The 27,852-nt window shown below is 35.0% G+C and overlaps 2 protein-coding genes across 23 annotated transcripts in view; one reads left to right on the forward strand and one right to left on the reverse strand.

Moving 5' to 3' along the window:
* The window catches only part of PLCZ1 (phospholipase C zeta 1), a 59,301-nt gene extending 33,175 nt beyond the window's left edge, over positions 1-26,126 (reverse strand). For 7 of the 18 annotated variants that reach the window (XR_008492838.1, XM_054443270.1, XM_054443277.1 and 4 more), the window contains exons 1-4: positions 24,289-24,412; positions 11,341-11,575; positions 7,460-7,661; positions 901-1,045 (exon numbers count right to left, since the gene is read on the reverse strand). Coding sequence is in view for 17 of the 18 variants with exons in the window: in XM_054443270.1 (XP_054299245.1) it covers positions 901-1,045; positions 7,460-7,661; positions 11,341-11,395 (402 nt within the window). In the remaining variant the exon portion in view is untranslated. Of the gene's footprint in view, positions 1-900; positions 1,046-7,459; positions 7,662-11,340; positions 11,596-24,288; positions 24,418-25,476; positions 25,604-25,699 lie in introns of those variants that run through there. The other 11 variants (XM_054443280.1, XM_054443281.1, XM_054443279.1 and 8 more) reach the window with 9 other exon arrangements.
* CAPZA3 (capping actin protein of muscle Z-line subunit alpha 3) overlaps positions 25,693-27,852 on the forward strand; it is a 54,464-nt gene continuing 52,304 nt past the window's right edge. For 4 of the 5 annotated variants that reach the window (XR_008492843.1, XR_008492844.1, XR_008492845.1 and 1 more), the window contains exon 1: positions 26,143-27,273. Coding sequence is in view for 1 of the 5 variants with exons in the window: in XM_054443282.1 (XP_054299257.1) it covers positions 26,361-27,260 (900 nt within the window). In the remaining 4 variants the exon portion in view is untranslated. Of the gene's footprint in view, positions 27,274-27,852 lie in introns of all 5 variants that reach the window. The other variant, XR_008492841.1, reaches the window with a different exon arrangement.

Below are 27,852 nucleotides of genomic sequence, written 5' to 3' on the forward strand. Positions count from 1 at the left end.
TGTGATTTTAAGTTTATGTTGACAGATTATGTAATGTATTGACATAGGAGAACTTTAAGTTTATTACATTTGTAAATTTAATGTATTAGGTACACATTACACAGTTTTAGTACATGGTAAGAATTCTTTTTGATTGTAGTCGTTTTGATTGTACTAAAATTGTACACTTTTTGATTGTAGTCATTTTGATTGTACTAAAATTGTACTATAATTGAAGTACTTAAGAAATCAAGTGTGTTAAGTTTACAAAAACAACTTAAAATGTCTGAAGGTGCAAAATTAGCCACGTTTATAAATGAAACCAGTGTTATTTAGAACTCCTTAACATTGAGGGATTGCAAAAACCTGCTCAATTTATAGAGTAGGATTCATAAACTGAGCTCAAATTCTAGGAATAACTATATCTTTGAATCTGTAACAAATTAAACATTTTTGAATCCAAAGGAAACTTCTGAACATTTCTTACTATATCAATAGCTGTCATTATGGTAATTAAAATGTCAACAATTGAAATGATGCATTGTTGACACATTTTATTTTGTCTTGAAAGTAAAAGAGTTGAATATTGGTAAAATATCTACTATTACCTAGACCAGTATTTCTCAAACTTTCCTGGCCATTATCCACAATAATAAATATATTTTACGTTGTGAAACAATACACACACACATGAGTAAACAAAAAGTTCCATGAAACACTATGTACCTTACCACCTGAAACTAACCTTGATAAATCTACCTTTAACTATACACAACATGGATTTCACTGCCTACTAATGGATCATAACCCACAATTTGAAATATTGTCTAAAGTAAGGCTAAGCATTATAGGATTTTGAAGCAAGTAAATTACAATTGCTTCAGTTTAAATAGCTACAGTTGAACAAAGATATGTACATACCATGAACGCATACTTCTGTATAGCTTGGATAACAGTTTTAAACAGAAGTTTGCTTGTGAGTGTGTAGCCATGATATACAACAGGTTCATTTTGTGCTCCATCCCAGCAGTCAATCTCCAAACAACGGCATCCTTTCACAAGGGCACTAGCAAAATTTCAGCAAAATAAAATGTTACTCCTGGACCATTAAAAATATATACCAAAGTATTAAAATATTCCAAAGACCATTTGTGATTTTATGATAAATGCATAAGTGAGTCCATAAAACTCTATAAAAACTTGTCTTTGGGACAAGTTTTGAGTCTCTAGAAATTTGCATTAAAAAGGAAGACACATACTATCTGTGTAGTACAATACTGTGTCTTTCTCTCTAGTCAAATGTTTTACTCTTGTGTGCTCTCCATACAAGCCTTGGTTTTCAGTAAGCAATGAAGATACCTGCTCCATAGTTGTAGCTCTGAAACATCCCTACTCCCAACCCATATAATTTTACTTATGGTGGCATTTACTGTTCAATGCCATACCATTGAAAAGTGATAATGTTCAAAGCCCTCTCAGAATAGTAAAATATATTAATAAAATCTTGTCTAATTCTTTCCTCATGTCAGGCTTTGGGGAATGGGGTATATGGCAGAAAGGGAAGGATAAAGAAAAGATAAAGCATGACAATACTTGCTCTCTGGAAACAGTGTTGGCTAGACAGTATGGAAGCTAGAGGGCCTGGTGAATCAGCAAATAATCCTTATCTCTCTAACCAGTTAACATAAGGCCATCTCTAATTTTAATCCAAGTAAGCACTAGAGAAAATCAAGGTTTATGCAAAGGAAGCCTGGATACCTGCTCATCTATATCTATTCGACTCATAATTTCACTAGGAGAAAAGTATGACCTGCTTGCCTCAGAGTACAAATTCACAGCTTTATCAAAACCGAGGAAAATATATTTCTACTTCTGCTGATATCTAAAACTGGGTCTGATTTTTCTACCTAAAAAATAAATATCAGTTTCTTGATTTAAACATAAATTCTAACTTAGGTTCATTAAATCAGTTGTACCCACTGGGTTTAAATTAATTTTCAGTGTTCATACTACAAGAGAGCAGTGACAGGATGCTTTATTAGCACATATGCTTTTATTTACTCTGTGTCAGTGGAAGCTGATTGCATTCAGATTTTTCACTGACTTTATAGTAATGAATATAAGCAAATAGGGATGTCTCAAAATCTTCATACCCAGCCCAGAGTAGGCCATTGTATGCCATCACGAAATAGGTCATTTGCCCCAAACTACCAAGAGTTCACTCCAATTTATTGATTTATGTATAGATATTGTTTTATTGACTCATGCAAATGTAGTTATAGCATTAAGATAAATCTTTAAATTATTTCACAGACACATACAAAGAGTTGTATAGTTGTTCCTATATCTATGAACCTGACCTGACACGGAGCTAATGTGTGCCAACCACAGACAGGGTCAGCAACACTAACATAAGACAATGGTTAGTGCTGTTTCTACAACAGCAGGGATTGAAATTTCAGTCCATAAAACATGTTTGACATAAACTGACTGTTAGTAAATATTTATTGTGTTTATATTAGAAAAAATGGGAACTGTAGAGATGTAAGAAGAAAAGTGGAAGGCAGAAAAATGTGATCTTCTGAAATGCGATCTTGGAACAGACAAAACTGAATCTGAGAGCTGACTTGAAACACCGGGATCTTAGAATCGATACATATTAGGAAAGAGGTTAAAAAAGCTCCCTTGTCATACATAGAGATATCTTTCCATAGAAAACCAATAATACGTTAAATTACCCCATGTCTACAGGCTACTGGTTTTCCACTGGGACGATTTTGCCTCACAGGAGGGATTTGGCAATGTCTGGAGACATTTTTGGCTGCCACAGCTGGAGATAGGGGGAGGTTTGTAACTGGCATCTAGCAGGTAACGGTCACGATGCTGCTAAACATTCTGCAATGCACAGGACAGCCTCCAACAACAAATTATCTGACTCAAAAAATGAAAAGTTTGAGAAACCCTGCCACAAGTCATGACAACCTGGAGAAGGGAGTGTGGTCCCAGCACCAAGTACTTATATAAAATCAGTAGTTTCTCCAAACAGAAGCACAGAGCACCAAATGGGCCATATGAGAAAATGAAACTTTTAGACTTAGTTCTTTTCTGGAGATCTTATTTAGTCCCTTTCTAGGGAGATGACCCAAGAAGTACTTAGGTAAGAGCATAGCTGAGAAGAGATAAAACAATTAGGACACTAAGTCAATATACTGAATTCAGGACTGCCTAAAATATGAGGGGGGGAGGGAGGGAGAGAGAGAGAGAGAGAGAGAGAGAGAGAGAGAAAACCTTATATACCCTTGGGAATAATAGAGATAAAAGATGGAAGAACCCCAATGAGGAAGTAAGGCATTAGAGAGAAAGAATTAGTGAATCTTATCTATCTTGGAGGCTTCACCAACCAAGCCAAATTTTTATTAAGAAAAATTAAATTCTTAATAAATTCTTTTGGGGTGTTTGGGGTTTTTTTTTTTTTTTTTTTTTTTTAGAGACAGAGTCTCGCTCTGTCGCCCAGACTGTGGTGCAGTGGGGCGATCTCGGCTCACTGCAAGCTCCGCCTCCCGGGTTCACGCCATTCTCCTGCCTCAGCCTCCTGAGTAGCTGGAAATACAGGCGCCCGCCACCACGCCCTGCTAATTTGTGTATTTTTAGTAGAAACGGGGTTTCACTGTGTTAGCCAGGATGAGGTTTTTAAGTTTTGCTTTGTTTTTTGTTTTTGTGTCTGTTTTTGTTTTTTTGTTGTTGCTTTTAAGATGGGGTCTCTTTCTGTCACCCACACTAAAGTGCAGCCTGGAAGCCCTAGGCGCATCCCACTTCAGCCTCACAACTAGCTGGGACTACAGACATATGCTACCACATTTGGGTAATTTGCTATGGTTTTTGTTTGTTTGTTTAAGTGCACAATGCTTTATTTAGGCATGCGGCCAATGCACTGTAATGTAAAACTAATTGTCTTTGTATTGGAGAAACGGATCTAGAATGTTCATAGAGAAATCTTCTCTGGGCCATGGGTACTCTCTCCGGGCAAATAAGGCAGAAGTTCTAAATTCAGCTACATTTGTAGAATTGCAAACGAATATATTTCTTGGCTTATGGATTTATTTATGTATTTAGATTTTAAGTTGGAGAAGAAACAATGTTTATTTGTAAAGTTTCTTAATTTCTGTGGAAGAATGTTTGCTTTCCTGACTCGTATTTGATTATGACAGTAAATTGTCTTGCCTATTTTATCAACATAGAGTATGAGTTCTCTGGAGTGCTGCCAGAGAAAAATCTTGAGCTTTTTACTTGGGTAGTGGGGGGAAAAAAACACCAAGAAATATGTTATGAAAGAAAACTTTTCATAAATAATATTGGCTGTTGCTACTTCTCTAGTTTTAATTTTATCCATGGATCAAGCCAACCTTTACAAAACTGCATATTCAGACTACATGGTTTGGTCCCCAGCAAAATGTTTTCAGTGACTGCACAATGTCATGCCAACCACTTACATGTGGAGGCACATAAGAGAAAGTTTTATCGTCTCCAATGGTGATGTTGAGGACACTCCACTATTTCACTTTGAGCCTCCTTTTTGGAAACAAATAGAGAAAATTTCTCTCTCATTCACTACTGTTTTTTATGATCATTGTAAACCTTGTAACTAATCCTGTTTCTCTCTTGACTTTGGCTGCTAGGAAACTTACAGGTGATAGTCTCCAGGCATTCTAGAATTTGTACAGAACTTTGTGGTATGAAATTTCCACTCAACTTTATTTCATCTATTTATCCTTAAATTTCCTTCAAATACTTCCTATAAACTATCAAGGTATAAAATATTATATTTTTTGTTGTAACCTCTTTAGATTGTGTAATATTACTATTTTCTATTTGAAGTTGAATTTTAACTGGTAATAAAAATAAATTTAAGAATCTTTTGTTACATTAAGATATTGAATGCTATAAAGCAGTAATATTCTTTTTCCTTTTGTAAATATGAGGAAATTGAGATACACAATGGTTATATCTGTCACAAAATTAACAGATGAGGGAAAGGGAAGAAATATGAGCACTAGAAACTTAAACATTGATATTTAAACACTATATTATGCCACTAGTCACAAGGAAAAATATTTTGAAAGACTTTCATACTAAGCATGTATCTTCCAAAGGTGGATAAAGAAACAGAGAAAAGGACAATTAAATTTAAATGTAAATTTGCGGTTGGGTGAAACTTTTTCTTGTAATGTAAAAGTAATTATATATATTTCTAAATATAACTGCTTTAATATTTATATTTTCTCTCTTAAAAAAATTAAAATAACAAAAAATGAACAGAAATTCCTATAATGAAATTATAGCTATAAATTGGGCTGTCTTTACAGAATTCTAAATGAATACATTTCAAAATTTGTGAATTTATGTCTTTATTTAGATTTGAAATTAGAGAAGCAGCAATATTTACTTGTATGTTTGATATTATCTTGGAATTAGAAGATATCTTTTCTATGGATGGTTTTACCTTAAGTAATACTATCTAATCATTTGGTTTTAAATACCCCGTATATGCTGATGACTTCCAATTCTGTTTTTCCAGTCTGTTAACTTCTGAATTCCACACACATATAGATCAGACTATCTGATCTAGCCATTTGGAAACGAATTGGTATCTCAAACTTAACATGGAAACCACAGAACCCTTGCATGTTGCCTCAAACCCTACAATGGGCTTCTCTCTTGGGCTTCAACATCTCAGCCAACAGTATCACTGTAATTTGGTTATTGGAATGAAAATCTTGATTCCTCTCTTTCCCTCATATCTCTCTTCAAATCACCTGGTAAGTCATGTTGGCTATGCCTCCTAAAATTACATGGTCCCCAACATATGATGGTTCAACTTATAATTTTTCAACATTATGATAGTGCAAAGAAAATATGCATTCAGTGGAAATCACATTTTGAATTTTGAATATTGGTCATTTCCCAAGCTAGCAATATGCTGTATGAGATACTCCGTTGCAAGATGTTGAGCAGCAGCAGTGAGCTACAGATCCCACTCAGCCACATGATCACAAGGGTAAACAACCAAAACTCTATGGTGTCCTGTGTTGCCAGTTTTTGGGGGTGCTTTGGGAGTGAGGATATGATTTAGCCTCACTGTAAGCTAGTGTAAGTGTCTTAAAGTAAGCTAGGTTAAGCTATAATGTTTGGTAGGTTAGATGTACTAAATACGTTTTCAACTTAGATATTTTCAAGTATTGGGATGTAACCACATTGTAAGTTGAGAAGCATCTGTATCTCAAATTCAACCACTTATCATCTCAGCTGCTGCCTCATGAGTTCACCACCAGCTATATCACCTGCACTGCTACACCATCTTCCCAAATCATCTTCTACCTCCGCTCTGGCCCCATCAGTCATTCCTCTACATTACTGAATAAATCAAATTATGACACTATCTTAAGGAAAATCCTTCTCAGTGCAGCTGGAATAAAATCTATTCTCCTCTCCATGCTCTACAAGATCCTCACTAACTGACTCTGCCTACCTCCTCAAACTCACCTCCCTTCATTCACCATTGACTTGTCTCTAACCACATTTGCCATTTTTCTCTCATTTAAACATGCCAAGCACTTACTCTGTTTAACATGACCTTCCTACTAGATCTTTCTAAGGCTTCCTGTGTCATCACTCATGCCACAAATATTTCTTTTTACCTCTTGAGAAGACTTTTCTGATAACTTTACCCTAAGTAACACTCTCCACCCCACAGTCACTTTCTATCACATTACCTTAGTTCATCTTCCCTGCATGATTCATTCATCCTTGAAAACATTTTTTTACCTGGTTATTATCTGTCTGTCTGCTTGTACACAGATAAATGTAGCAGCTTTGAAAATCTTATTCAGCACTGTATCTGAGCTGACTGACTAAACTGAAGTCTGGTATTAACAGTATGATAGGTACATTGTTAGGTATAAAATCAGCGATGCAATATGGATTATTTTTAATCTATGTAAACTATTTAACATACAAGTCTATAAAAATCACTATCCATAAATGCGAAGTTGTACAATGTACTATATTTATGTGTTGGCTTTAGTTATAGTATGTGTCCTGATGTCTGATAATTAATTTTAACCATACTTATTAAAATCGAGGATCTTCTGACTAGCTAAATAAGAGTCTTCTTCATATGCTTTCCTTTGAGAAGTGTCTAGGTTATTCAGCAAACTTCAGAGGGGCCATAACCATGGAGAAGAGGTTAACAGGTGGGATTAGAAGGGAAGCATATGATACTAATGCATACAATAAATTATGTTGCCACTTCATCCAATTGTTGGATCTTCAAGATATGTACAAGTAAAAATTTCTATTCCCTATGAGTCTGGATAACATGGAGAGTCTTCTTTTTATTGTGCACTCTTGCCTACTGAGGTAGACACTGCCAGGAACTTCCAAGTATTTTTAAATGTAATAGATTTAAAAATAAAATAAATACCTTACATATCCCCAAAGGTCACTTGGTCCCAATAATTGATCAGATACCAAATACGTGTTATGTGAAGATGAAATAAAATAATCACTTAATGGATGACTCATATCTTGATAAACTTTTCTACATTCATTTTTAAACAGTAGACATTCACGTGAATTCATGTATCTTGTAAAACCTTCTAATGACATTTGGTGTGCTTTCCTAACTAAAAAAAAAAATAAAATAAGTTAAAAGGATGCAAAAATACCATTAGCAAGATAAAAAATTACATCTCACTTGTAAACTTACTCAGTAGTAGAGCATATTTCTAAAATATTCCTTTAGAATTAATATTAATACTATATTTATGTTGTTTGGAAACAAATTTTTGTAGTAAAACCTTCAGTTCTTCCATATTAACATTCAAGTAAATAATATATTATTTAATTATCTCTTTTTTTATGTTTTAAAAATACACACAAGTACATATATTATAGATCAATGAACTTCCACAAGCTACACATCTGGATAACTGGCACACAGGTTGAGGAACAAAGCATTGCAGTGTTCCAGAAGCCTGCTTCCGACTAACTTCCCTGTCACTCACCACACCCAAGTATATCCACTGATCTGACTTCGAAAAGCACAGATGAGTTTTCTTTGGTTGTTGTGTTTTACATGAATTGACTCAGACAGTATGTATTTTTTGTATCTGGTTTCTTTTACTCAACATTATATTTCAAAGATTTATTCTTGTAGTTACACGTACTTATACATTGCTCATTCCCATTACTTTGCAGTATTCCATTGTATGACTATGCCACCATTTATTTATTCATTTTATCACTGATAGGCATTTAGATAATTTCCTGTTTGGGGCTGTTACAAATTGTGCTGCCAAAAATAACCAGTAAATGTCTTTTGGTGCAAATATATACACATTTCTGTATGGTGCATGCCTAGGAATGGAACTGCTGGGTCATTTGCATGTGATCATCTTTAGTAATTAATCGCTGAACTTTTTTACTCACTGTAATATGTACCAAAATATCAATCAAGCAGAAGACTGGCTCTGGAAACAGCCTGGACTCATATCCATTTAACTTGTTATATGACCTTGAGCATATTAGCTAACTTCTCCCTATCTGTGGAATGGGGGTAATAATAGGATCTACCCTTATATATTCACTCTAAAATTTTCAGTTGCTATTATTGCTATTGATAGTTCATTTCAACCAAAAAGAAAAGGTGACATGAGCATTCACTTGGTTAGAGTGTGATCTTTGGCAGAGAATTTTATTTCCAGGAATTTATCCTGTAGAAGTAGAGACTCAGACAGTGATGTACAAGAATGCTCACATTAGCATTGTTTATAAAAGCAAGATAAGTATGGGAGAATAAACAAATTAAAGCTCAAAATATGATACAATACTAAGCAGCCATTAAGAATAATGTATCATAAAAATATAGTGACGTAAGTAAATGTTTATGACATCGTAAAAATGAAGAAGACAGCATTCAAAATGCTATTACTATTTTGGTTTAAAAAATAAAAGCTAGAAGAAAATAAATAAAATTTGTATAGGTATACAAACCCTCTGTTTCAAAGCCATATAAATTTAGGAAGATAGAAGTGTATGGAGCAAATGAATCATGCATTGTAACAGTAATGACTTGCATACATTTATTATTTTTCCCTGTTTAATTAGCAGTAATTGGCTTAGCCCCTTTGAACTATTGAATAATTAAATAAACATCTTTGGTAATGGAATAGAAAATAAACTCATTTTGTTCCCTTAAAAACTACCAGTTTGAAATAAGGATTAATCACATGGATTTTTAAAAACCTCATTTGGTGCATGTCACATACCAATGAGGGATGAAGCTGAGGAACTTGGCGGCATTTGGAACTATAAGATCATAATTCAAATTGGCCTTAATAAGACACCAAAGTGATCAATAATCATGTAAATGAAATGCAAGGTCTTGGCTGTGTTGGAGAGTATTCGAGGCAGGTGAAGGCTCAAAAGAGGAAATGGATGAACAGTATAATATTGTAGTTAAAATGCAAACACAATTCCAAAGTGTCACTGCCACCATCCCAATATCTCATTTGTATCTTTTAATTTACCACCTGAAGTTTACAGTGCCAAAGTAATTTTTTTGGTAATATTCACGAGATTAGTGCTACCTAAAGTGCTCATCTGTAAACTGGTTGTTTCCAGTTGGCAATGACATAAAGAGCTTGAGCCAGAACATAAATCAATTCACTACTTCCTCAGAGAAAGTCTTGCTATTAAAAAAAAAATAAAAATAAATAAAAAAAGTCAACTGAACTCATCAGTTCTGCTTAGTGATATAGTCGCTTAGTATTCTGGTGCAAGCTCTTTACCTTGCTGCAAACCTGCAAAAATTTAATGGTGCTGAGACCAAATTGTCACTAACACTGAACTCAATGACACCACTACAATGTTGAGAGCCCTCCAAAATCTTTGCATGGCACTGAGTCATGAAGCCAAAATCTTTATTGTGGCCTCTAAGGACCTGTATGGTTCGATCTCTGCCAGTCTCTCCAAACTCATCTCCCTCTCATTGTCAAAGTTCTAACCACACAGTCCTCCTGTTCCTTCAGTTATTCAACTCAGATTTAATGCTTCCCTTACTTGGACCTTAGACACTTCTCCCATTTTGTCATATAACTTGTCCGTTCTTGCCATTTAAGTCTCAGCTCAAATCTCACACTCTCAGAGAGGGTTCCTCTGAACACCCAACCTGAACTAGGCCTCCCAGGTCACTTACTCTCCATCACCTTCCCTGCTCTATGTTTCTATATCACATAGCACTATCTTAAGATATCCTTTTACATGCTTCATTATTTACTGTCAACTTTCCTCCAACCCATCAGGAACTCAAGACCTAATTGCCTTATTCTTCACTGTATCTTCAGCCCCCAAAACCATACTTGGTTACTACAGATAAATATTTGAATAAATTATGAATGTATGATCCAATGCAGAAATAAATTTGGTTTTGTTAGAACCTACATTATCACGTGTTAAACATTGGTAGCCTAAACCAACTTAAAGAGGCAAAACTAGAACTTTCATACGCCCCTCCTAGGTGAATATTTTGAGCTATTCTATCAGTTAGTTTCTGTAAGGTCAAACATTGTGCTTTCACAATGTTTTGGTACCATATTTGATTATTTTATTGTATTATGTGTTTATACTTTTATTTCAAAATGAACATAAATGAAAAACTGTGAAGTGTTTTTACCCATTGAAAGATACAACAAAGATCACAAATTCTATGACAGATCATTAGCCTAAATGGTCATTTAATTTAAACCAAATCACTATGTGTTCAAAAATGAAGAACAAGCGAAAAGCATATATATTTATGAAATGTTGTAGATAATTATATTTATAAACAAAGTAAAATTCATCAGTTTATAATATTTTCTTAGAATTTTTTTTCATTTAGCACATTTAATTTTCATACATATTTTCAATAATATAATGCATTAAAATGGAAGACCACCTATAACTGGGGTTTTATCTTATTCATGAGATCAAGATACTTTCTTCTAATAGGGTACATGTAATAGAATTGTTGTCTTACTTTCACCTCCAAGCTCATTTCTCAACACTTGAGAGATACATGGAAGCAGTTAAAAGAAAGGAGCTGAACAATGTATAGGAAAGGATGTGATAGTTGCATAGTATAGCATTGTAAAAGGTATCAATTCTATAAAATATATTTTCCCAAAGACATTTGACCCATCCAAAAGCTGCAATTTGATAACCATAATTCATAAAAATACTTTGCTTTAAAATAATTTTTGAAAAAAGAAAAAAATAGTTCACATATAAATATTCTGATAAAAGTTTGAAATGCAAACATACCTTCTTCGATAGGCTCATATTTCTGAATGATCTCAAAAGCAATAGTTTTACTCATCTCAGCTGTATATTGTTCTTGTGTCAGAAATTGAGCCAGATTATTTTCTAAAAGAATTTTCCGGTTTTCAGAATATGCGTTGAAAATCTCAATAATTTCTTCTCTGTGAGTGATAATTCGATAAATTGCTCTAAATTCTTCTATGGTGATTCTTCCTTGTTTCAGCCTGTCATTGTCCTACTAAAAAAATGACTGGTGGGCTCACATTGTGAGTATAAAAAATACATAAAATGAATATTAGAGTATTTATGTAATATGTAATAATTTATACTTGAAAGAAGATGAAACTTACATTGGATTCTTATTGAAGATAAAATATATAAAGCTGCATGGAGTGATGTCAAAATTGAGAAAGGGTTAGTTAACTCTTGAAACCCAGTGGTTACAGGGATAAAGAAAGGACTCTGGGAGAAAATGAGGATTCCAGGTTGTCTTTCAATTTCACATTTCATTTTTGTATTCCACTTTACTTCAATACCTTCTTAAAACCATACCAGGCAGTGTGTAATCTCATGCCACTGGTGTGTAGCCTGGACCATGTATGTCAGAGTGAGTCAGACACATTCAAGATCAATGTAAACTGCAGAAGCTGTAGTAGTTATGCAATACCTTGCAGAAGTAGAGTCTGAGTAATCATTGAAGGATTTGGGGCAGGTGCGAACAAGATGAGCTCCAATAAGAAAGAGTGGATTCGAAAGGTCACATTTGAACTTTATGAGAAAAGGCAAGTTATTAAAAGTACCAGGATGACTGGGAGTTTCTGAATAGGAAAAGGAATACCAAAAATAGAAGACTGGTTTGATTAGTTGTGCATTTCCAATTGGAAGAGATAGAGAACTGCAGGTAAGAGAGCAGATAAGAAGAAATTCAAGTAGGAGGTGGTGAATAGACACTAAAGAACAGACCTCAGTGAAATGACGAAGGGAGAATTCAGAAGGATTCGACACAATGCAATTTTAGACAAATGAGAGAGATAATTCAGGAATGACTGGGGTCAGGGAGAGTTAGAAAAACTAGTAGAACTATAGTATCACTAACAAAAAAACTGGGAAATAGGAATTTCAGCTAAGAGGGAGATTTAATTTTTAAAGAGAATGCTTTTTTATAACATCTTAACGCTCTTGTTACATTGTAAACAGCTTGAATGCAAGAAGCATGTGTTGAAGAGGCATTGTGTCATAGTGGGATCTGTGGTTGTCAAATCAGATGCTGGGTCTCCAGAGCTTATTAAACAATGATAGCACCTTAAAATTATATAATCTTAAAGTAATTCATGCATATTGTTCACTACATTACTTAAATAACATGCTTCAACTTACTGTTTTTAAATTCTGGATTTTGAGGTCCATGGAAGTGGATGTTATAGAATTAATTTCATTTTAGCCTTATCCCACTCCTTATTTGCCATAAAACCTTAAGCAAGTCAATAAAAATTTAAAATGTGCCTGTAATTCCTGAAAATTTTGGTTATAGAAAATTATATAAATAAAAAATTATGGTTCTACTGAATAGCAGCATAAAATAAAATATACATTATTCACTGAATAATGAAAGTTTTATTACTTTCAAACAGAGTATAAGCTTGGTCATCTGAAATGTTCTCTGATAATTTGTTTTGTCTCGTGTTCTTCTAAAAGGTCAAAGTTGCCATCTTATACTAAAAAGAATTGGAGATATGAGTCCAAACAAAATTCCACAAATCCAAAGAATCACTATAATTGATCAAGATCAAAGAAGAATTGAAAGTCAAATGTTAATCAAATTATAGAAAAATGAAAACCACACAGAATAGTGAGAGTTGTATCACTGAAGAGGGGAAGATCTAATTTTAGTAGAAAGAGAATGGAAAAGGAAAGCAACAAGGAGCAAGTAACAATGGGGAAGAAAAACAGGACATGGCAGCATCACGATCAAGGGAAGCAGGGAGAAGAAAAGCAATAAGTAAGAAGGTGCAATCTGAGTGCTGAGGCACGTGATAGCAGCTCAGACTGCCAACGTACTAGACTCCCCTGTAAGAGAAAACTGAAGCGCAAAAATCTTACGTAAATTGTCCCCAGCCACACAGGTAGACCAGAATTTTTAACTAACTCTAAGACCACCCAGAGGAGCAGCTGGAAGAAAAAAAGTCAGTATACCATTACACAGATTAACAGTATATAGGCAGAAATAAATTCTGTCAAATGCAAATCTGACCATCTCAACTCCCTCTTAAAGTTCTCACTGCACCTCCTTTGTCTTCAAGACAAAACCCCAACTGTATTGTGTAGCATCCAAGGCCATCTAAAATGTCATGGATGATTTCTGCTCTTATCTTTTTCCTCCTTCCACCTCACACTTCAGGTGCTCTGAATTAGTTGCAGCACAGGTACCAAACCATCTCTTGCTATGGTACAGATTTTTTTTGTTGTTTTTTGTTTGTTTGTTTGTTTGTTTTTCTTTCTGGAATATCCTTCTTTCTGTTTAAATTACCAATTTCTACTAATCCTTGAAAAAGTGTCACCCACTCTAGAAATCTTCCTAGGTCCTTTGTGTCTCCTCCCCAGGTTGCATTAAAATATCCCTTCTCTGGGTTCTTAGAAGACTCCACTTTCTTCTCTTATTACAGGCCTTATTAGATTGGAATAACAGCCTTTTTCTATATTCATTCTAGAATTGCCTTAGATAGCGAGTTTCTTGTATCCTCAGGACTTAAAAAAGTGCCTGACTGAAGATATTCAGAATGCGGCCTACCACCCAAACAGTTTTTTGAATCTGATGAAATAAGCGCATTTAGACAATAATTAGATAAAGGAGTTAACTATCTCCCTAGACTTAAGGAGGATAGGAAAAGAGATTTAAAAATGCATATTCCAGAAGATATGCAAAATCTCAGGCCCCACCTCAGGGTTCACTATCACCTTTAAAATGTTTCATATTAATCATTAAACAACATAAAATAAGAGTAATAAAATCATTTTTCTCCTGTTAAAAAATGTTCCTTAAGTGGTTATTCTTTGCAAAGCATTACAAAAAGCACTTTCCCAAACAATTCATTCAATGTCTTGTATATTTAGAAATACACCACGTACTTCAAGACCGTGAACATCATGAAGGTAGATATTTTATTCTTTTTATTCCCAATGCCTGCTACTGGACCTACCTAGAGGAGGAGCTTAATTACTATATGTTTAAATGAATGATTGAATAAACAAGGAAAAAAGAATACAAAATAATTCTATTGATTGTCATTCTGAGTGTACACTTTCAGAAACAGAATGAAGGCTTTCCATATTGTCACCATTTTCCATTTCCAATGCTCAGTTTGCTAGTAAAAATATGAAATGTTATCTAAAATAATGTGATGAGAAAGCTGATTTATCAAAACAGAATTTACTTTTAATGTAAGATACAGCATTTTAGAGTTGGTTGTATCTAAAATTACATTAAAAATAAAGCCTAAGTAAATTCAAACTACATTACAGGAAATGATATGACTTGCCACTTTCTTTTTTCCCAAACTCTCACACTAGTTTAAATTGTTTGGCAGTTTTGCCTGTTTCCTTTTCTTCTTCCCTTTCCTCCTTACCAAATATATGAGTCAGATACTATACTGGGTAACAAGGATGCAAAAGTAACATTAACAAGGATGCAAAAGTAACATTTGCAAGGATGCAAAAGTAACTTCAGTGCCCTGTGGAAGCAGATAGTCTAGAAAAAGAAAGTAGGCATGGAAGTGTACAGGTTCCGAAATATAATCTTTGTAGCTAAGCACAATGGCTCACGCCTGCAATCCCCAAGCTTTGGGAAGTCAAGATGCGAGGAGCACTTGAGGCCGAGTTCGAGATCACCCTGGGCAATATAGTGAGACCCTGTCTCTAAATGTAAAAAAAAATAATTAACCAGGTGCATTGGTGCATGCCTGTAGTCCCAGCTACTCTGGAGGCTGAGGCAGGAGGATCCCTTGAGCCCAGGAGTCCAGGGCTAGAGTGAGCTATAATCATACCACTGTACTCTGGCCTGGGTGACAGAGCAAGACCTTTTCTCTAATTTTTTAAAATTTTAAAAATAAAATAAATTTTATAGATAACAGACACAATAAGAAAAGTTGGACAATTCTTCCTGGAGGGTCAAAGGAGAATCTTTATAGAAAAAGTGATCCTGGAACTGAGTCTTCAGAGATGAGAAGGAAGATATTTGCCTGAAATTAGGGAGGAAAGGGGCTAATTCTATTTGTTAAGATCAGAGCAAATGAAGGTACAAAGTACAAAACAGAAGAGTGTAATTAGAGAGAATGTTAGTGAAGCTGCGGGAGAAGATAAGGCAGGAGGCACAGCTGAGTCCCAGGGGTCCTCGGAAGCCACAGTGAGAAATTTAGACTTCTTTGGAAAGAGTAAAGAGTTATTGATCAGTTTTAAGAGAGAAATCACATAGATTTTTGTTCTAGAAAGATTACTCTGGCAGCAGTGTAGAAGGTAGATGTTGGGATTTAAAACAAACCAATCTGTAGGGTTTTTCCAACTTTGATATACATATGAGTCAACTTGGGACTTGCTGAAATGCAATCAGCTTCATTTCTGGTCTGAGGACCACAATAAGTAGTAAGTAGTTCAAGAGCAATTGACATGGTGTAGCAAGTATATGGACCTAAAAAGATAGGGTCAGAAGAAGAGTCTGAAAACCTCTTCAATTTCTGCTTAGATAACTGAGAGAACAGTGCTGAGATCACCGAGCAAAGAAATAAAGGAGTAAAGACAGTTTAAGAGGGAAAGATGAGTTTCACTTTAAACATATTAAATTTGAAGTACATCTGAGATGACATCTAAGCAGAGACAGCCAGTAGGCAAATGGTTGTGGGTTAGGGATAGAGGAAAACAATACGCTATAGAAGAAAGTACAATAATAACTTTGGAGTCAGACATGAGTTTCTACTGTTATGTGAGATATGAAGAAATTATATCAACATTCTTATGCTCAATATCCTTATGTGTAAAAAGAAGCTAACAATAACTTCCTTATATGTTTTTAATAAAATGAGTGCAACACCTAATCAGTGTCTACATTATGGCAGATGATGAACAAATGGTGCCATTTACCTGTATTCAACGTTCAGGATAGAAAAGTTGGAACTTGTTCCTATTTAAGAAGTAGCCATTAGGAGTCAATAAGATAGCTCAGGAAAAGTTTGTAATGTAAAAATAAAGGATATAAAGAGCTCAACTTTAAGAGGAGAGCAGAAGGAATGGTCACAGGACAGAAGGAGGACTGGTCACAGATTTTAAGAGAAAATTGGGAGAGAATGATGTCGTAGAAGTCAGAACAAGGAAATTTTTTATAAAGAGGAACAAGTGAAATGCACAGAGAGGCTAACCAGTGGATTTAGCGTTTATGACCTAAAAAGATTTTCGAGATAGGTATGAAAGCAAAACGGATTGCAATGGATCATTGAACAAGTGGAGAAAGAAATGTGAAGGATTCTTTTGGTTTATCTGTTAAGACAGAGAATGTAACATTAGAAGAGGATATGGTGCTATTTATTTTTTAGATGAGACTTTTTAAAAGTTTACATTGTGGAGGACCAACTAAAGTAAGAAACCATGAGGTGGAACCAAACAGAATGTAAGTGGCTGAGTTGATTCCAGGTAGCAGATTTGTAGGGCAGAATCAGTAGAGAAATAATTTCTCTCTCTCTGAATACTAGCTTCCAATCCATTCTAACTGGTGCCATGTTATTTATCCTAAAATATGTAATATTTCTTTACTCAAGAAATTTCAGTGAGTACCCCTTGCCTACAAAAGGAAATATAATTTCCATGGTCTACCATTCAAGGTTTCCATCATCTGGCTATAACTGTCATTTGCAACTCTTTCTTACCACTTCCTTTCATGCATCCTGTACTCGTCATATTTGATTACTTTTTATTCTCCATGCACTCTTTCCACATACTCCATACATATTGCTTCTTATTTAAGGTCTAGCAAGAATGCCATTTCCATCATGGCATCTTCTATAAAAGCCCAAATTAAATAGAGTCTCTTCTCAGATTCCCTGTTAGTATTACCCACGAGATATATTACAAGCTACTTATAAAACAGTAATTTCTGCATTCCTTTTTCTGCCCTTAAAAGAGAGATAACACTTTATTCATTTTTTACAGTTCACAGTTTCCTACAGAGTGTCAGCACATACTATAGATTTAATAGGGGCTATTAATTCCTTAAAGAATTTGAAGACTCAGGGCAAATCCAATTTAAAAAATCCTGAAATTACAAAGGATACTATTTCTTACTCAACCAACAATCAAAAGTGTAATCCAACACTCATCTATGTATTGAAATAACATATATTTCCTATAAAATATTTTAAATGCTATAAAGACTATTGCATGATAAAAGCAATAGACTTTTTTTAGTAAAGGGATTTAAAAAATCTTAGAGAATTGCTGCTCAAGCCATGAATCAATAATTAATCTTGTAGAAAGAAGTTCAGAATATATTGCCAAGATCATAAAGTTGTATTTTCTTTACTCAAATTTATAATAAAATGTCACCTTGTAAGAAAATAAACTCACGTCAGAATTTATGTCAGCTACTTAGAAAATGAATAGATGTAATTCAATTGTGTATACTTAACTGATGCGGCGTCTACATGTATTTATTGAACACCTATTTTGTGTCATGCCTAGTACTAGGTATATTCATACATAATATCTTATTTAATACCCACAACAATCATGTGACATAGCTATGTTAGTAGTCTCATTCTATGGTTAAGAAATTTGCTCAGAGAGATTTTTAACTTGCCAAGTAGTAAACAGCTAGGATGTCTTACAGCCAAGAATCTCTAGTGCTCTGAGAGACTAGAAGATTTTGGTCACGAAAGATTTATTAGGACTCATTTTATTTACTCTGGGAAAAGGTGCATCCATAAAATGAGAAGAAATTAGCAACAAGAGTTGAAGCAAGTGAGTTGAATGTGTAAGAAGCTTAATCTTCAACTATCCATAAAATACAGTTAACCAATACACCTTCCCTAAGGATTCTACTTAATCAACATTTTAATGCATACATGGCAATTTAGCCTAAGGTGACAAAGTTTTAAATTAGTGGTTCTAGAATTATGTTAATAGATAAGAATGGTTTATCATGATTATCAGCCTTGTTTATATGTAATTTATGCTTCTAAAGTATTTACAGTTATTTTAGGAAGGTTTTTGAAGTATTCTTAGCAAACTCTGCCTCTCTAATTTTTATAATTAATATTATATTCATAGCCACTCCAAAAATGCTTTGCTAAACAATAGATCTTCAGGCCTGCTCATGTCCGTAATTATACATTTCAATTAGTGAGCCATTTCTGTGTTTTATAATGGTTGAGCATTCTATGTAATGCTTTTAAATATGGCATGTATTTTACTAAATTTCGCTTCAGATATCTCTGCCCTGAAGATAACATAAAGAAGCCTGATAATCACTGAATAATATTTACAACATTTCACATTTGATACAGATTTCAATATATTACTATTTTTATTTTGTCTTTAATGTAAATTTTATTAAATCGGGAAGCAATAGTTTTTCTCCCTTTGGAAGATACTACCGGAGGAAAAATCCTACATGTAAAGATGTTCATAAAAACTTGTGTTCTTTGGATGTGGTATTAGCCAAGAATTGATTAAAATCCTGATACCTTATGGCCACATGCACTGCCTGGATTCAGAGAAACAGTTCTGCAACTTTGGTTTTCACTGGGTTCTCCTGAGAAGCACAACTTTTCTTTTTTAACCTCCTCTTTGTGGTTTGTAAACTTGAGGGCTAAATGTTATTGAGAGAAGTGGTTCTTGGAAGACAATTCTCCATAGGTCTCTTGTGTTTCTATGTGTTTTCTGAGCAGAGGTATTGATTGCTTTTCTTCCATACTAGATTTTCAAGGACATTTGTATAGTGAACAGCTTTGGTAAAGATACTGTCTCCTTCCAGAGGAAAAAAAGCAGTTTTGTTTACTGTTCCGTATAATAATGATGACAGCCTACAGGGCAAAGATCAGGTAGGCTTACTGCCCACCATAAAAGGCCCCGGTTCCTTAAGCTTGAGGTACCTATTCTATAACGCAACTCACTGTGTGTCACTTGTTCCTCTTCGTACCACACTTTAAAAACTGGTGCTTGGGGAAATAACATCAAAATGCTAATACTCTGACAACTGTCATTTCTGTGAGTAATAAGCCGTCTTTTTTTTTTTTTGACCCACAAGCCTGCTTCCACCAGCTTCCATGGAGCTACATCAGGCCAATTTGGTAGCTTGCAGGGAGGGTAAAATGTCAGACCTTTCCCAGTTTGTGTAACCAATAACAACTTCAACACAGATTGTGTTATCTGAGTACTCACTTTCAAAAAACAAAATCATATGCAGGATTTTAAGGTTCCTATTGATCTAGATTGGCCAGTGTAGCTTTCTTGCCTCATTCTCCAAGAAATTTGTCATCTTCCTAGTACAAAACTCAGCTAAAATGGTTTTTCCTAATTTTGTTAATGATCTTTCCTTCTGTCATCTAGTGACAGAATTGAGCCAGGTTTCCCTCCTACTCGTTCTTCTTCAAACAAAGAAAATTTTTGGATGATTTTCTTTTGGGGAATAAGTGAAATAACATATGTTTTCAGATTACGTATTCCTTCTTGATTTTTTAAATCAATTTATTGAGGTATAATTGACATACAGAAAGCTATACATATTTAATGTATACAACTTGATGAGTTTGGAGATAAGTATACAGCCATGAATTTATCAACACAATCTATGCCATAAACACACCCATTCCTTCCAAAAGTTTCCTTCTGCCCTCTTTATTATTTTTTCCCCACAGGGTCTCTGTTTGTCACCCAGGCTAGAGAGCAGCAGTGCCATCACAGCTCACTACAGCCTCTATCTCCTGAGCTCAAAGGATCATTCCACCTCAGCCTCCCAAGTAGCTGGGCCCACAGGCACACACCACCAGGCCCAGCTAATTTTTTGTATTTTTTGTAGAGACGGAGTTTCACCATGTTGTAGAGACTGGTCTCGAACTTGTGAGCTCAGGCGATCTGCCCACCTCGGCTTCACAAAGTGCTGGAATTACAGTCATGAGCTACCGCACCTGGACCCTCTTTATTACTTTTGTGTGTGATAAGAATACTCAATATAAGATCTACCCTCTTACACTTTTAAATATGCAACACAGTGTTATTTCTCACGGGTACTATGCTGTTCAGTGGCTCGCTGGGACTTATTTGTGCTGTATAACAGAAACTATACCCTGACTAACACTTCCTTGTTTTCCCCTCCCCCAGCCCTGGTAGCTATCATTCAACTCTCTCCTTCTATGAGTTTGACTGTTTTAGATTCCTCACATAAGTGGTGTGTCATGCACTATTTGTCCTTCTGTGTCTGGCTTATTTCCCTTAATATAATGTCTTCTAGTTTTACCCATATTGTCACAAATAACAAGATATTCTTTATTTTTTCAGGATGAGTAATATTTCATTGTATGCACATACCATATTTTCTTTATTCATTCATAATGGACAGTTAGATTGCTTGTATATCTTGGCTATGGTAAAATAATGCTGCAATATATATGGGAGTATAAATATCTCTTGATTTCAATTCCTTTGGGTATATACCCAGAAATGGGATTGCTGGATTGTATGGCAGTTCTATTTTTAATTTTTGTGGAACCTCCATATTGTTTTCCACAGTGGTTGTACCAGTTTGCATTCACCCCAATAGTATATAAGAGTTCCCTTTTCTCCACATTCCTGCAAACACTTTTCTGTTGTACTTTTTTTATAATAATCATTCTAACGGGTATGAGGTGATATCTCATGTGGTTTGATGTGCATTTCCCCGATGATTAGTGATGTTGAGCACCTATTTATTTACCTGTTGGCCATTTGTATAGCTTCTTTAGGGAAATGTCTATACAATCCCTTTGCACATTTTCTAATCAGGTTATTTGGGGTTTTTATTCTATTGAGTTGTGGGATTCAATTTTGGATACTATCCCTTTATCAGATATGTGGTTTGCAAATATTTTCTTTTATTCTGTAAATTGCCTTTACATTTTTGTTGATTATTTCCTTTTCTGTGCAGTAGCTACTTTGTTTCATGTAATCCCACTTTTCTATTTTTAGACAAGTTTTTGTTACCTGTCTTTGTTACAATCCCTTTGGAGTCATATCTTAGAAATTCTTGCCAAGCCCAATGTCAAAAAGCTTTTTTCCTATTTTCTTCTGGGAGTTTCATAGTTTCAGGACTTAAGTTTAAGTCTTTAATGGATTTTGAGTTGATTTTTGAGTATGGGATAAGGTTAGAGCCCAATTTCATTTTTTACATGCGAATACACAGTTTTCCCAGTGCCATTTATTGAAGAGACTATTCTTTCCCCATTATGTATTTTAGTACCTTTGTAGAAGATCATTTGACTATATATGAAGGGGTTTGTTTCTGGGCTGTCTATTCTGTTCCATTGGACTATATATTTGTTTTTATGCCCCTACCATACAGCCTCAATTACTACAGTATTTTAAATACATTTGGAAATCAAAAATTGTGATGCCTCCACCTTTCTATTTCTTTTTTAAAGATTGGTTTTGGCTATTCAGGGTCTTTCTTGGTTCCAACATGAATTTTAGGATTGTTTCTTCTGTTCCTGTAAAAACAAAACAAAAATGCCATTGGGATTTTAGTAGTGATTACATTGAATCTGTAGATCGCCTTGGGTAGTATGGATATATTAACATGGGATTTTTTCTGTTTATTTGTCACTTTTAAAGTTTGTTTCATCAATGGTTTACAGTTTTGGTGTGCCAGTTTTTCACTTCCTTGGTTAAATTTATTCCTAAGCATTTTATATTTTTTAATGCTAATGTAAATGAAAATGTTTTCTTGATTTCTTTTTGCATAGTTCATAGTTAATGAATAGAAATGCAAAAAATGTTTACATACTAATTTTGTATCTTGCAACTTTACTGAATTTAATAGTTCTAGTAGTTGTTTTTGTTGTTGTCATTGTTTTGGTTTTTTGTTTTGAGGACTCTCACTCTGTTGCCCAGGCTGAAGTGCAGTGGCACGATCTCAGCTCACTGCAACTTCTGCCTCCCAAGTTCAAGCAATTCTCATGCCTCAGCCTCCTGAGTAGCTGGAATTACAGGTGTGCACCACCATGCCTGGCTAATTTTTGTATTTTTAGTAGAGACAGGGTTTCACCACGTTGGCCAGGCTGGCCTCAAACTCCTGACCTCAGGTGATCCACCAGCCTCAGCCTCCCAAAGTGCTGTGATTACTTCACAGGCATGAGCCACCAGGCCCAGCCTTCTGGTAGTCTGTTGACAAAATCGTCAGAAGTTTCTACATGTAAGATCATGCCATCAGTGAATAGAGATAATTTTGCTTCTGCCTTTTTAATTTAATTGCCTTTTATTTTCATTTCTTGACTAATTGCTTTGGCTAGGATTTCCAGTACCATCTTGAACAGAAGTGGTGAGAGTGGGCATCCTTGCCTTTTCTCAGATCTTAGAAAAAATCTTTTCAGTTTATTTTATATGATATTAGCTGTAGGCTTTTCATATATGGACTTTATTGTGTTAAGTTCCTTTTATACTTAATTTATTGAGAGTTATCATAAAAGGGAGTTAAATTTTGTCAAATGCTTTTTCTATATTTTTGAGATAATCATGTGATTTTTATCTCCATTCTGTTAATGTGGTACACCACATTGATTGATTTCTGTATGTTGAGCCATCCTTGCATGCCAGAGACACATATTATTTGGTCATGGAATATGATCCTTTTAAAGTGCTATAAATTTGGTTTGCTATTATTTTGTTGGGGAATTTTGCATCTATGTTCATCAGGAATATTGGCCTAAAGTTTTGTTTTCTTGTGGTGTCTTTGCTCAGCTTTGGTATCAGGATGATGTTGACCTTATAAAATAAAGTTGGAAGTGTTCTTAGAAGCATTTCAGAAGGATTGGTATTAATTCTTCTTTAAATCTTTGGTAGAATTCACCTGTGAAGTCATTTGGTCCTGAGCTTCTCTTCGCTGGGCAGTTTTTGATTACTGATTAAGTCTCCAAACAGCATCTCACTATGTTACCCAGGCTGGTCTCAAACTCCTAGCTCCAAGTGATCCTCCCACCTTGGCCTCTCAAAGCATTGGGATTACAGGCACAAATCACTGCATCCAGCCTCTCAGTCTCCTTTTTGTTATTGGTCTGTTTAACCTTTCTGGTTCTTCTTGGTTCAGTCTTGATGGGTTGTATGTTTCTTGAAATTTCTCTTTTTTTTTCTGGATTGTCCAATTTTATAGTGTATGATTGCTCTATGTGTTTTTCATCTTTGTGAGATCCGTTGTAATGTCTCCACTTTCATTTCTGATTTTATTTATTTGAGTCCTCTCTCTTTTTTTCTTACTCTTACTAAGTATTTGTCAATTTTATTTAACTTTTCAAAAAAAACAAGTCTTAGTTTCCTCAATTTCTTCTAATTTTTTTCTTTTCTATTTTAGTTATTTCTGTGCTAATCTGTATTATTTCCTCCCTTCTGCTAACTTTGGGCTTATTCTCCACTCTTTCTATAAATAGCTAACATCTAATACAGTTACCATTATTATTTTGATCTAGTTAGACATCCAATCCTAGGTTTAATGTTAGCATTTCTGTATGCTCAGGAAATTATTCTAAACTGATATCCTGGTATTAGTTCAGATTTTCTCAACAACTAATTTTACTTTCTACTGAAATGCTCTCCATCTTGACTGTAAATATAGTTAGTAGAATTAATTGCTTTTCTTCTTAAGAGACTAATCTTTATATGACATTTACTCACATTGGATTAAGTTCCTCCTAGGACAGGATAGGCAGGGGGTGGATATCATCTTACCTTAAAAATCTGTTTCACATGAATATAACTGCACCGAATATCTAATTTTTCAAGTAACCTCTGAGTTTTTTCTAGGTTAATTTTTCCACCTCTAAAGTCATCCTGAATCTTCGACAAAAACCATGTATGAAGCACAAAAAAGTTAAGGAAATTCTCATAGAAAGTCATTAAGTATTTAAAATTCCTAAAGAAACATTTGATTTACTGTACTTATTTTTATTTTTAAAGAATATGCTTAAAGTAAATTATAGGATAATTGTATGATAAATAATGTTTTTAAAAAACAAAATTAAGTAGTTACTTTGCTATAGTAAAGGTGTGAAAGGGCATAGCACAATAAAAATACAAAAAAAGAATTAAAGTTAAAATTTGAGAATTATAGTCATTACTTAGAAAATACATTAAAACATTATTACAATCTATTGCCTGAAGGCATGAAGTTGGGAGGCAGCTAAACTTCAAGATCACCTCTCACCTGACCTCTCTGTTAGTTCTCTCATCCAGAAAGGTGAGCAAATTAACCCTGAATCTTAAGGAAGGTGGAAGCATTAGATGAATTCCTAATGTCACCGAACACAGTTTCTGCTACTTAGTGTTCAATAAATCGTAACCATGACTGATAAAATTATTATTACTACATTAGTCAAATGCCCAGCTACACACACACACTCAAGACCGTAACATTTTAAGTACCATCAAAAAGCATCAAAAATACCATGGTGAGTGTATATTTGGTATGAAAGAGAAAACAAAAAAAAATAAAAATAAAAAGCTTACTTATCATAGACAGATAAACTACAAAAACTAGGATACTTCCATTTGAAAAACTAAGATCGAAATGAGATAATGACAATTATCATGAAAATTATAAAAGGTATAGGTAAAAATTGTGCAAAACTACTCAGTTTCAGATTGTTAGAACGAATTAATGAGATCTCCTTAAATTTAATAGTTACGACTTAATACAGCAAAGCTCATGCTCTTGTAAGAAAAGGATACCAGAATGTAGAGAAAGTTAGAAAAGCTCAGAACAAACAGGGAACAAGCAGTTCAACTTAAATGAAGAGGACTTAAATTCAGAACTCCTCGAAAAGAATAACAGCATCAAGTAAAGAGGATAATTAGGAGAAAGAAGAAGGGGGTAGAAAGAAGCTCTCAATGGATATCTCATTTCCATAGTTTCATGACCTGTAGAGCCGTTTCTCCTCACTTAGAAGTCTTTCCCCAGTAGGTGCTGTCACGGGTTCCAAATACAATTAACTCTGCCCCTTTGCAGAAAATAATTTCTTGATACTCATCAGCTGTTAGCACTTTTCTAGGTAGAAAGCAGAGAACACACAGTGGTTTGTTGCCTTTGTTCTTTGAAGCTAGCTCACACTTAACCATAGAAACAGCATGCAAGATGTGGTACCTGCACTACCCTGCCCTTGAAACTGTTTGGCTTCTTACGTTCTGACCATCTCCAAACCCACAATATTTGAAAACGCAGCTTTCCCTCATGTCTGGCATTTTTCCATGAACTGCCATTGTATCTCCTTTTATTTTTTACTATTTTGTTTAAACCCCTCAAACCTTTCATCATAATATGCTTCCAGTGGGTTTCGGCAGCTACTCTGAGAGCCTGAGTATAAATCAACACCATTGTGATTCCTGAAGTTGCAAAGTGCTGTCACTCTTGAAACTTTGGGCTGCTTCTCTAGATCCCTGACAACATATAATGTACACAGAGACACACCACTTTCGAAGAAGACTGTTCAGGAGGCTAAGTTCTTAAAATCTTCAAAAGAGGTATAGCTGGTTGGCTGGGCACCACACTGTCAGGTGACTGTCATTTTTTCCTTTTGGTCTGAATTCCCATTGTGATATCATCAGAGGTTCCACACTTCACAAGGAAAGCTTCTTATGACCTCATCAGGAGGCTGAAACCTTGCCAGACTGCCTGCTTTCATGGATAGACATAATAACCTTCAGCTTGAATGTTAACACCTTGATGGGAAAGGTGTCTCATGGAATGTTTTCTTATCCTTTGAACACTCTTCATTTCAGAAGCTTTGCTTCTGTTGCAACCAAACATGACACTTAGCGTGCTGAGCAGGAAGGACAAGGAAAGAGTAATTCGCAGACTGTTATTACAGGCCCCTCCAGGGGAATTTGTAAATGCCTTTGATGATCTCTGTCTGCTTATCCGTGATGAAAAACTTATGCACCATCAAGGTGAGTGTGCAGGCCACCAACACTGCCAAAAATATTCTGTACCACTCTGCATCGACGGAAATCCAGTACTCTTGTCTCACCACAATGTAATGGGCGACTACCGATTTTTTGACCATCAAAGCAAACTTTCTTTCAGATATGACCTGCTTCAAAATCAGCTGAAAGACATCCAAAGTCATGGTATCATTCGGAATGAGACAGAATACCTGAGAGTTGTTGTTCTGTGCGCCTTAAAACTGTATGTGAATGACCACTATCCAAAAGGAAATTGCAACGTGCTGAGAAAAACTGTCAAAAGTAAGGAGTACTTGATAGCTTGCATTGAAGATCACAACTATGAAACAGGAGAGTGCTGGAACGGACTTTGGAAATCTAAGTGGATTTTCCAAGTTAACCCATTTCTAACCCAAGTAACAGGAAGAATATTTGTGCAAGCTCACTTCTTCAGGTGTGTCAACCTTCATATTGAAATATCCAAGGACCTGAAAGAAAGCTTGGAAATAGTTAACCAAGCTCAACTGGCTCTAAGTTTTGCAAGGCTTGTGGAAGAGCAAGAGAACAAATTTCAAGCTGCAGTCTTGGAAGAATTACAGGAGTTATCCAATGAAGCCCTGAGAAAAATTCTACGAAGGGATCTTCCAGTGACCCGCACTCTTATTGACTGGCAGAGGATAGTCTCCGACTTGAATCTGGTGATGTATCCTAAATTAGGATATGTCATTTATTCAAGAAGTGTGTTGTGCAACTGGATAATATAAAGAATTGCTCCTGGTAACTATCTTGATTTGACTTGTTTGTGTTTCTGGGGAATGGTTATTTTCCTAAAATTGAGAAATCTGTAGAGATGCCTCTCGCTTAGACAATGCAAATTTAAATGGGAAAAGTATAACAAGTAATTTTACTTGGGGAATATTTATGAACAAGGCAAGAAAGTGTAAAGTAACTGTGTTTCATGGTGGTGACCATCATAAAGACCAAGACGTTTGTTAGAAACTAAAATAGCTTTATAGAATCTGGCATTCCAGAAATAATATAGAGGTGGCCAGGGTTAAGGCTGTGTGTGTATGTGTGTGTGTGTGTGTGTGTGTGTGTGTGAGAGAGAGAGAGAGAGACTTTTGACTTTGTTTTGAACTGAAAAGGTATACAAATGAAAATCACTCCACAAATGATATTTTACATAACTCAATTCAGTCCTGGAACATCCACGAGATGGTGAATTTCAATAAATGACATTAGGTTTGGATTTTCCACAAAACCAACAAATATCAAAAATCTAGCTCAGAAGAAGGACTATTAGTAATTTTGGCTCCTCTTCCACTCTACCTTCTTCCCCTCAAGAACTGGGGTTAC

The sequence above is a fragment of the Pongo pygmaeus genome, chromosome 10, assembly GCF_028885625.2.
Source record: "Pongo pygmaeus isolate AG05252 chromosome 10, NHGRI_mPonPyg2-v2.0_pri, whole genome shotgun sequence".
Lineage (NCBI taxonomy): Eukaryota > Metazoa > Chordata > Mammalia > Primates > Hominidae > Pongo > Pongo pygmaeus.